We start from the raw sequence: 11512 nt of genomic DNA, 5'->3' as shown, positions 1-11512 counted from the left end.
CCTGACATGGGGCTCAATCCCAGAAGCCTGGGATCATGACCCAAACTAAAGACAGATGCTTAACTACCTGAGCGACCCAGGTGGCCCCCAGAGTTCTACATTTTTATCTCTAATAAAATCACCCACGTGTCTCTTACGTAGCTATTTTGAGGGTTTTATTATTTTTAAAAAATATTTGCTTATTTATTTAAAAGGCAGAGAGAGAACAAGCAGGGGAGAGGGAAAAAGATAGAGAGACTCTTAGGCAGATTCCCCACTGAGCACCGAAGTGACATGGGGCTCAATCTCATTGCCCTGAGATCAGGACCTGAGCTGAAGCCAAGAGTCAGATGCTTAACCTGCTGAACCATCCAGGCACTCCTTACGGGTTTTTTTTTTTAATTTTTATTTATTTATGATAGTCACAGAGAGAGAGAGAGAGGCAGAGACACAGGCAGAGGGAGAAGCAGGCTCCATGCACCAGGAGCCAGACGTGGGATTCGATCCCGGGTCTCCAGGATCGCGCCCTGGGCCAAAGGCAGGCACTAAACCGCTGCGCCACCCAGGGATCCCTCCTTAAGCGTTTATTCTCAATGATCAACTGCTTTCATTCTATCACAGATGTGCAATACTTTAAATATGTTAATGCTGATTATTAAGCAGGACATAGTTAGGAAATAATTTTACTACTTCCATGAGGGTACCTGGGTGACTCTGTCAGTTAAGCATCTGACTCTTGATTTCCCCTCAGGTCATGATCTCAGGCTTATGGGATCAAGCCCTGCTGGATGTGGAGCCTACTTAAGATTCTCTCTCTCTCTCCTTCTGCCCCTCCACACACACACACACACACCCTCTCTTTAAAAAAAAAAAATTAATCCCATTAAATGGGATAGGATTCTATTACAAAGAACTTTGAAATGAGAGCTGAGATAGTAAACATAACAGGAAAACATATGGAAACGCAAGGTGCTGACTGTCTTTGCTAGCTGTACCGTCCAGCAGTTTTCCCTCAAAGGGAGCAGTGAAGTCACAGGGGATCATCCACTCTGTGTAATGTAACACGTCTTGATTAAATTTTAAAAGGAAGAAAAGGAAAGTGTAGTCTCTATACTGTCTACTTGAAGGTTAGGGCATATACAAGAGGCTGATGTTTTCTCTCACTAGCTGTTGGAATGTATCATATAACTTGTGCCCACTTAGGAATCAAGTTTGGGAAAGGATTCCTATCTATGAATTCCCGGTAGCTGTTTTTATTAACATCTTGGGACATTAATGTTGCTTCTAACTTAATTATTCATGCTATTTTCAACCACATATTATATCACCATCAACTCAGTCCAAAGACTAAAATAAAACAATCCTTGGAAAATTCCAGTGGCATACTCATCCAGAGGGATGTGACCTTCAAAAGGCTTACTCAAATGCCTGCTCAAAGTCCCAGCATTCTCTGTTCCTCACATGCACAACGGAAGTGGTCCTAACCCAGACTATATTTGCAATCTCAAATTCTTTACTCACCCCCACCTGCTTGGCCAAAGACTTTCCCTCCGAGGACATGCCCCAACTTGTAGAAAGAATTATATCAATTAGAAACACTGCATTGACAGTGGTCGAGAATAAGCTGTGCCAGGAGTTCACATGTCATGAATACCAGCCATGTTTGGTTATTTATAACACAAAGTCAGGGCAATGGAATACTGACTCTTATAGGCTGCTTCTCTGGTCACTATGTTGCATTTTAATTCATATCACAGACTAATTAAACAGACTAAAAAGTACAAACTGGAGCTCAAATTTTCAAAAGGGAGATAAAGAAGACTGAATCTAGAATGTACTGAATACCTACTAAAGGGCAGGCCTTGTGCTGGGACTTTACTTATGTTACCTCTTTAATTCCCACCACAATCATACGAAGGAGGTATTGTTGTCTCCATCTTACAGATAAGGAAGGAAACATAACCTCCAAAGGATTAAATATCCTACCCAGGTAAGTGGTAAAGTCAGGATGAAGACCAAGACCATGTAACACAAATTCCATGTTTGTTTTTACTACCAGATCAAATTTCTCCCACACTGCCTAGTCCAGGACCAGAAGCAGAATAAGGTTTAAGATGTACAGATTTTGCAGTAGGACATCCTGAGCATTTAAATCTGCTTCATCACTTCTTAGCTATGTGACCTCATCAAGTTACTCAACCTCTCCAAACCTCAGTTTCCTCATCTTTAAAAAAGGAGAGATTGTTATAATGCTACCTCATAAATTTTAAATATTTGGCAATAATTATGATGATGCCATATTCCCCCACAAAGCCTCCTCACCTGTTAAATAGAATAGTAATAACAAGGATTAATATTTACTGAATACTTACCATAGGCCAGGCACTGCGGTGAGGGTTTTACATTATTAATTCTAATAATCTAGTGAAATAATATTAGCTAACACTTCTTGAACACTATGTACCAAGATCTATTTAGATCTTTACTCATATTAACTAGTGAGTAACTGAGGCAGGTAATATTGTTGTTCCAAGTTTGCAAATAAGAAAACAAAAGCTCAGAGAAGATAAGTAAATTGCCCATTGTTACATAGCTAGGAAAAGATGAAACCATGTTAAGAACTCAGGCAGCTACACTTAGGTGTTCACAATCTTAAACTTGAGTTTCATGCTCCTAGACTTGGGCTAGGTATCTGACACAGTACCTATACTTAAAGTGTTCTCAGATGTATTGAAGTTATAAGACCTACACATTTAATAAATGGGATGCTATAATGTTATAGCCAAATGTCCAAAATACGCAAAATACACATCAGGGGCCTTGGAAGATATATGAGGCAGTGGGGATGGTGGTCTATGTATTCTGGAGAAGCCTTCCTGGAGAATATGTGGCTTTTACTGAGCCTTGTGGGATCAAGTCAGTCAGGGGGTGAGGGAGAGAGAATGTTTCAAGAGGGAGACTCAGCAAACATGGAAATGTAGACGTGAGCCATGTGTGGGGAAGAATTTTGTGTGTGTGTGTGTGTGTGTGTGTGTTGAAAATTTTATTAACATTTAGTTTAAAAAGCTTTACATCCGTGCCAAGCCAATTCATAGAAGGTTCTCAAAGAAGTTACCCATTAGGGTTTGGTCCTTTGTTTAGAAGTCGTGGGGCCTTGGTGTTTTTTTGTTAAGCGGTTTAAGAATTCATTATCTTGGTCCAGGGCTGGTAATATTGCACCACTTTCTTCTCCCTCACAAAAATGGTTCTCGATAATGTTCAAAGCAGTCAGGGCAACCTGAGGATTCTCATGAAGTTGCAAAGCCTCAATTTTATCAATGCCACCAATTTCTTCTATCAAAAGACACAGATTTTCCTTCTCTGAAAGCTTCTCTGCTGCCTGGAGGATAAAAGAGATAACGTCAAGGATGATGATAACAATTTTGGTGTCTTGGATGGTAAGCAGATTCACCAGTGGCTCCTGGACTCCAGAGTGGACAAGGTGGATCAACTGGTCTATGGTGCCTCCAGTTGTGAAGTTAGCCATGGTCCAAACAGCCTCTTTCTGGACTTTAAATTCTCCATTTTTTAGCAGAGCCACCAAGGGAGGCAGCATGCCGCAAGCGATCAGCCGCTGGATGTGTTGGCAGGGCCCTGCAGCCACATTGCTCAAGGCCCAAGCTGCCTCCTTCTGGATGGAGGACTTGGGGTGCATCAGGAGTTGGGGCAGCACGTTCAGCATGCCTGCGTCAATGGCCATCTGGGTCTGGTAATCCGTTCCTGTGACGATGTTCCCGATTGTGCGGAGAGAAGGGGTCAAGACATTGAGCTCTGAGCTGCTCATAAGCTGGACCAGCCTGGGCAGGACCCCTGTGTTGACCACTTGGCCGATGCGCTCATTGAAGCCATCGGTGAGGTAGGACAGGGCCCGGCAGGTATCCGAGAGAACCTCGCTGTCTTGGTGCTGCAGGAGGTGGGACAGGACATGCAACATTTGCTTCACGGCTGTCTTGCAAAAGATGGGTTTCATGTTGGAAAGAGAGATAAAATTAGACCTGAGGTGAGGACTGACTGCAGAAGACCCTTGACCACAGCCTTAAAAATTGGGCATCATTTATAAGAGACAATTAGAAGCATTAGATTCTTGAGGAGGAGGGTTACCTGCTAAGAGTGCACCACATAGCATGGCTTAGTGCGGAGAGACGAGAAAGACAGGGAGGAGGCCCCAGCAGGCACCTCAGCATGAGGCAATGAGCACTCTCTCTGACTAAAGTGATAGCAGCAGGAGACACAAAGAAAGAAGGTATACTGTGAGAACAAAATCAATAGGGCTTAGTGAAAGACTGATACAGGAGACATTTAGAGAAAAGGTCTGTGATGTAAGGATTTGTGCCTAGCTCTCAGCCAACCTCATATCCCCACACTAGGCTCTATTAATGACTGACTGACACATCAGTACATGCTGAAAACATGTTTGTCAACTAAATGAATGAGTCATCTAGCTACCAGCCCAAGCCCTTCATTTTGCACATGAAGAAACAGATCCCTAAGGTAATGTGAATCAATCAAAATTATTTAAGTGTAAGCAGCAAAATCTAAACTAAACCCCCAAATCCTGACTACTATTCCAGAATTTTTTCTGCTATAGTTTGTTCTCAATTCAGAAAATCTTGAGGACTATAACATTGATAACAGAAATTGAGATTTGGAGAGAGATTACTGGGGTTCTTGGATAGCACCAATCTGGTTTTGGACATGTAAACGCTGACATGATGACAGAATTTCTAACTTGAAAAGTCCTGTAGGAGGTTTTCAATCCAGAATTCGAGTAAAAGTGAAAATTAGCAACCAGAGATAGACTTATTTGAGAATCATAAATATAGAACTATTAGTTGAAGACATGAGGAATATATTTTTGTAATATCATGAATAAGAAATGTTTTTGGTCCCCCATTACTTTAAATATTTTTTAGTGTATTAAAGAATTGTTGAACAAGCAATGCACTTAACTGCAATCAGTATGTTAATGTTTCTGGAATCACTTCATTTGTTCATGTTAATCTTGATATGCCTGCATACACAGTGATTCAGGGACTGCTGCATTAGCTAGGCTATATTGGTGCCCTCTGAAAACACTGCCAGGGTTCCAGATCTGTCTCTGTGGGTCCTGTTACCATCTTTATTCTGTACTGTAGTTAGATCTTGCCAACTATTATTTTCAAAGGCAAAGCAAAAAATCTTAAAACTTTTCTGAGACTTATAGAATATGCCTATGCTATAAATGAAGCAGTCCTTGGATATTTTTGGTGCTTCATCGTTCATGAATCAGCCCATATATCCCCTTATCTGAGAAATCTTGCCTAAACCCCACCTGCGATCCTTATGCCTGCCCTCATCAAGCAGTCAGTCATTTCTTTCCCTGCATTCTTTCAGTACTCTAAACATATTTCAGTTGGAGTGTATGGCATATTGCTTTGTAACTGGTTCTGTGTATATCTTTTCAACCTGTGAATGTGTGTGTCTGCAAAAGTGGGTTTTTTTATTTCAAGTTTCTATTTAAATTCTAGTTAGTTAACATATACGGTAAAATTGGCTTCAGGTATAGAATTTAGTGATTCCTCACTTACATACAATACTCAGTGCTCATCACAATAAGTGTCCTCCTTAATCCCCATCACCCATTTAACCCCTCTCCCACCCACCTCCCTCCATCAACCCTCAGTTTGTTCTCTATAGTTAAAAGTCTCTTATGATTTGCTTCCTCCTTCTCTCTTTTTTTCCCCTTTCCCTATATTCACCTGTTTTGTTTCTTAAATTCCACATATGAGTGAAATTGCATGAGAGAAAGAGAGCACACAAGCACATGAGCAGTGAGGGAGGGGCAGAGAGAAGGAGAGAGAGAATCTTAAGCAGGATCTACACCCATCACAGGGTCCCACAAAGAGCTCCATCCCATATCCCTGACATCATGACCTGAGAGGAAAACAGAGTTAGATGCTTAAACAACTGAGCTACCCAGGTGCCCCAAGATTTTGTTCTTTTTCATGGCCAAGTAATACTACATTGTTTATATATGCCACAACTTCTTTATCAGTCAGTGGACATCTTTTAATCTTCCTCATTTTCTCTTTTTTAAAGATTTTATTTATTTATTTGAGAGAGAGAAAGCACAAGTAGGGGAAGTAGCAGAGGGAGAGGGAAAAGCAGGCTCCTTGCTGAGCAGGGACCCTGATGCAGGGCTCAATCCCAGGTCCCTAGGATCATGACCTGAGCTGAACACAGACCTTAACCAGATGAGCCACCCAGGTTCCCCCCAATCTTTCTCATTTTCATGACATCAGTGCTGGCACATGGCAGAAATTTAATTCATTCCGGTGAAATCTTTTAATATCTGGGCATCAGAAGAGTCAGATAATCAAGTTTTATCTTGCAGTTTATGGGACAACGAAACCATATCCACACAAATTCATTCAGCAAGAGGGAGAAATTATATCCCTTTCATAGAAACCTCCATAAGGGCAAACAGCTAGGGAGTATTAATGAGCATAATGTATGTGGAGAGAGGAAACTGATCTCACTGGAGCAGAAAAACAGAAGTTGAATAGGAAAGGAAGATAAAGTTGGGTAGGGTGAGTGGGATCAGATTGTGGAGGGGTTAAATGAAAGTTGGTATATTAGTTTTCTATCATTACTGTAACAAACTATAACAAACTTGGTGGCTTAAAATAACATAAACCCTATCTTACAGGTCTGAAGCCCAAAAGTCAAAGATGGGTCTTACTAGGCAAAACCTGCACTCCTTTCTGGATGATTTAGTGGAGAATCCATTTTCTTGCCTTCTAGAGGCTGCCCACATTCTTGACTCATTACTGTTTTCCAACATCAAAGACAGATTACAAGAATATTTTAACCCTTCTTTGTGTAAAAATGATGCTGGCCTTAAGAAATGGCCCAGCTGTCTTACTGTGGGATGTCCACATGCATAATATTTTGAATGGTTTTAATTCATTTACTGGGATTTGAGTTCCTATTAAACTAGTGAGTAGTATGATTCCCATGACAGATAGGCTGTGTGATTCTTTCGCTTTTGCATAACACTAATTAATAATGACAATACAATGATCCTGAATGTAGTTATTATCTTTCTTAGAGCTCAAGGAATTTCATATAATTAATCCTTTTTCTTTCAAAAATATGCCTACAACATTACCAGCTACAGTATCACTATTTGAAATTAAAATAAGGAATAATTTTCCAACATCAGTGAAAGCCCATAAGGAAGTTTATAAATATGATGACCTGATTTTTAAAAAGTCAAACCAGGGGTGCCTGGGTAGTGCAGTCCATTGGGCATCTAACTCTTGGTTTGCCTCAGGTTATCATCTCAGGGTCATGGTCGTGAGATCAAGTCCCACATCAGGCTCTGTGCTCAGCAAGAGTCTGCTTAAGACTCTTTCTCCCTCCCCCTCTGCCCTTTCCTCCCTCCCCTCTCCACTCTCTCTCTCTCAAATAGATAAAAATCTTTGGAAAAAAATAGTCAAACTGTTTTTATATATACAAATCATAAATTTAAAAAAATGATTAAGTGAACCTTCCTGAAGTTAACTAATTCTATCTTTAAAGTATAGGTGATAACGTCTGTGTTCATTCATTCACTCTGTTAGTAAGTGTTCCTGTAAAGTCCCAGGTACCAGATATCATTCTAGGCATAAGGGTCCAATAAAAACAAGATAAAGTCATCATTCGGGAGCTTACTCTTAGTAGGACATAGACCATATACTTCTAACAAACATATTAAGAGACAAATCATCTTTTAGGTAGTGAAAAGCACCCTGAATAAAAAGGAAAAATAGCACAGGGTAGAAAGAAAGAGGAAGGGAGTGTTATTTTAGTTAAGATGGTCAGGAAAGGCCTGAGCAGATATTTGAATTAGGAGCAAGCCATGTGAAGAAACGAATAAAGGATAAACATACCAATTTGATCCAAAGAACAAGTATTAATTAAGCATAGACTATAGACCAGGAATTATTTTTCAGGACAAACCAGAAGAGACAAAGAAACAACAAAAAGTATATGTACCATTGAGTTATATCAACAAATATCTACCAAACACAATTACACCCTTAGAGGTCAGTCTAACTACTCCTATTTCTAGATTATGGTTTTAAAAGTTTTTGCAATAAAACCATTTGTTTAAAGTCTCATGTGGAATTTCAACATATCAAACAAATAAAAATGAGTTGTGTTGAAGGATTTGTGGATGTCCATAGGCCCATCCTGTCTCCTCTTCAAAAGTTCCCACTCCCACTTTGTAATGATGTTAATTTCTTAGTTTTGATAATTGTACCATGGTTGTATAAAATGTTAACATTAGGAGAAGCTGGGTAAAGGATATATGGGAACTCATTGTACTAATTTTACAACTCTTCTGTAAGTCTAAACTTATTTTCAAGTAAAAAGTTGAAAGGAAAAAACCTGACTCTTGTCATTACCAGGCAGACCGTTTAGGGTATTGGAAATACCATCATGCCTTGCTGATTTAGCCTACTTACAAAGGACCTTCAGGAAGGGGCAAGCTCCTTTCTGTGTAGTTTGTTTCGGTTTTTAATCATTCTCAACATCAGAAAATTATTTCTTATGACTCCTTAAACACCTCATGCTCTGGAATAAACCCACTTTTCAAGTTTTGCTATCAATTAAGAGAATTAGAGAATTAAGTTTCCTTCTACAAAATAATACTTTGTGATATGTTAAAGAACCACATAATTCTTTATCAACGTCCTTTATCCAAGTTAATAGCAACGCCTTTATCTTTTCTCACAGGTTTTCTTTTTCCACATTTGAATCTTTCAAGGGACTTTCCACTTTAAGTTCTTCTTGACCTTCTGAAACTATGGTGTCCACAGTTTACCAATGGTCTTCTGAAAAATAAATAGAAATAAAATTAAAAGAGGATCCAGTCAGCGTCAAATATCTTGGGTGAGAAGGGAGTAATATTCAGACTTTATATACAATATTCCTATTTGGATATTATTGCCGTAACAACCTCGCTACATTACCATATTTTGTTTTTTCTTACACATTTTTTTCTCACCATTTATGACAGTTGTTAAGCCAAGTGCCCCAGGCATTTGCTCCTAACCAATGAACAGCCAGACTGGGAACTTCAAGTCTTTCAGCAAGTCACAACTGCCAAAAATGCTCTCTCGCCAGGAGACATATTCCCTGAATTATATAAAGGGAAATTCATTCTGAAATCATTCACCTGATATCATTAAACAATAAGAAAAGCAAATCAGCTAAGTCTATGACCTTGTCTGTTGGACCTCTCCATGCTTTAGTTCCCTATATGAAAAACAAGGACAAGAGTGTTTACCAACTTCACACGAGTGTTGCAAGAGTTGATTAATGCTTATACAGCACCATCTGATGAGAGGTTCTATGGCTGTTACCAGTTATAATAGGCTATAGAATGCCTGGGTCCCTTAAGAGCATTCCCACCAATCTTGGTACCATGATTGTAGGTGACTTGCTGAGGCCCGTCACTACTTTGTGACCCAACTATACTTTCAGACATGCACACTGAGCGCCAGTAAGGCTATCACCCAAAGCTGAAAAGCAGTTTTTCTAATGCTGCAGGCTCATGCACAAGGCACCAAAATAGCACTAGAAATACTATACCCATATTGCTTTATCCTAGACATCTGACACTTGTAAAGCTCATGCCAAATTTCTTGTCACATATGTGTCTGGAAGCCTTCGTGCTGAGAGGCATTTCTTATCTTCTGACATTTCAGAGAGCTGCACGGAGCTAGACAAGCATAGACCCTCCTTCAAACAGGCATGAGGCAAATGTAAGCATTCTTTTCTGGTGACCTCCAACAGCCCTCATTGGACAAGATCCAAGACACCCTTCAGCACAGCACATCTGCAATCCTTAGCATGATCCAAATGTTTGAGTGTGTTTCTTCCAGCGAATAAGAGCTGAAGTGCCCTGGCTCTCCAAGGTCATCTGGAAATGATATGCCCATTAGCTAAATGAGGAAATGTTACTGCAACCATTAAGATCAAAGGATCTTCAGGGGTCCAAGGGTCCAGATACTCTGTCTCTAGTGACATAGTTCACCTCCATCTATTTAAATCAAGCTTCAGTTCACTCTAATTACTATTGTGACTGATTCCCTCAAATAGAAACTAAAATAGGATTTCTGCACATGATACAATAGTAATTTCTAGTGATTTCCTTCTTTTCTGATCTTATCTATACAACCTGCTTGACAAAGTAGGTGCCATGGCAACCCCATCCCTAGCCATCAAGGAGCAGAGGTTTTTAGTAAGAGAATCCCTAAAGCAACATGTGTCAGAATAACCTGTTTTGGGTGGGGGAGGGGGTGGTTATTTGTAAAGATTTTATTTGTTTATTTTAGAAAGAGAGAGTGCAAGGTAGAGGAGGGGCAGAGGGGGAGAAAGAATCTCAAGCAAACTCCACAGAGCCTAATGCAGGGCTTGATCTCATGACTCTGAGATCATGACCTGAGCTAAAACTAAAAGTTAGACATTTAATTGACTGAGTCACCCAGGTGTCCCTTGGTTTTTGTTTGTTTGTTTGGTTGTTGTTTGTTTGTTTTGAGAGAGAGAGATAGTACAAGGGCAGCAGGGAGGCAGAAGTAGAAGAAAAGAAAGAATCCTAAGCAGGCTCTCAACGTGGAGCCCAAGGCAGGGCTTATTGTCACAACCCTGAGATTGTGACCTGAGCTGAAATCAAAAGTCAGATGCTTAACTACTTAACCAACTGAGCCACTCAGGTGCACCAGAATAACCTAGTTTTAAATGCAAATTCCTGGGCCTTATTCCAGACCTTTGACTCAAAACCTTTGGCGAATGAGATCCAAGAAGCTGCATTTTTAACTAATTCCCCAGATGATCTTTTTTTTGACATTTTATTTTCCCAAGTAATTTTAATACATACTACATATTTTTAAAGCCTGACAGAATTTTCAAGTAAATTAAAATACACACAAACCCTCAGCTTGTTGGGAGAGTTTCTGGCCACAAGTATATATTTAGTGGTCATTGAGTCATCTACTCTAAACTCACCCACAAGCAACAATGACAGCATTCAAGAGGAAGGAACACATTTCATGATTCCTTCCTTCTCTGAGCCTCATTGTTCATACCCCTCTTTTGGAATAATAAGTACCATATGATGTTTCTGGCATAAGTTGCCTTGTATTAATTTCTTATATTAGTTTTCTGTTGCGACTATATCATATTACTACAAACTTTGCACAAATTTATTATTTTACAGTTCTATAGGTTAGAGGTCCAGCACAAGTTTTACTGGGCTAAAATCAAGGTGTCAGCAGGGCAGGTTCCTTTCCTGAGGCTCTAGGGGAGAATCCACTTCCTTACCTTTCCCAGCTTCTAAAGCTGCCCATAATTCTTGGCTCAGGGCCCTCTTTCCCTATCTTCAAAGCAAGTACCACTGCATCTATTATTCACATTTCCTTCTCACTCTCTTCTCCCTCCCTCCTTCACTTTGAAGGACCATTGC

The 11512-nt window shown here is 39.9% G+C and overlaps 1 protein-coding gene across 10 annotated transcripts in view; it reads right to left on the bottom strand.

The window, feature by feature from the left end:
• Positions 1 to 444: 444 nt before the first annotated feature.
• LOC121492476 (importin subunit alpha-8-like) overlaps positions 445 to 11512 on the bottom strand; it is a 96538-nt gene continuing 85470 nt past the window's right edge. For 6 of the 10 annotated variants that reach the window (XM_041757748.1, XM_041757749.1, XM_041757750.1 and 3 more), the window contains 2 exons: positions 8780 to 8879; positions 445 to 3963 (listed from right to left, as the gene is read on the bottom strand). In XM_041757748.1, coding sequence (XP_041613682.1) covers positions 3098 to 3963; positions 8780 to 8798 — 885 coding nt within the window. In that variant the 5' untranslated portion in view covers positions 8799 to 8879 and the 3' untranslated portion in view covers positions 445 to 3097. Of the gene's footprint in view, positions 3964 to 8272; positions 8933 to 9639; positions 9776 to 11512 lie in introns of those variants that run through there. The other 4 variants (XM_041757755.1, XM_041757756.1, XR_005988248.1 and 1 more) reach the window with 4 other exon arrangements.

The sequence above is a fragment of the Vulpes lagopus genome, chromosome 6, assembly GCF_018345385.1.
Source record: "Vulpes lagopus strain Blue_001 chromosome 6, ASM1834538v1, whole genome shotgun sequence".
NCBI lineage: Eukaryota > Metazoa > Chordata > Mammalia > Carnivora > Canidae > Vulpes > Vulpes lagopus.
Note: the sequence above shows the minus strand (reverse complement) of the source record. Positions and strands in the feature narration are given on the sequence as shown.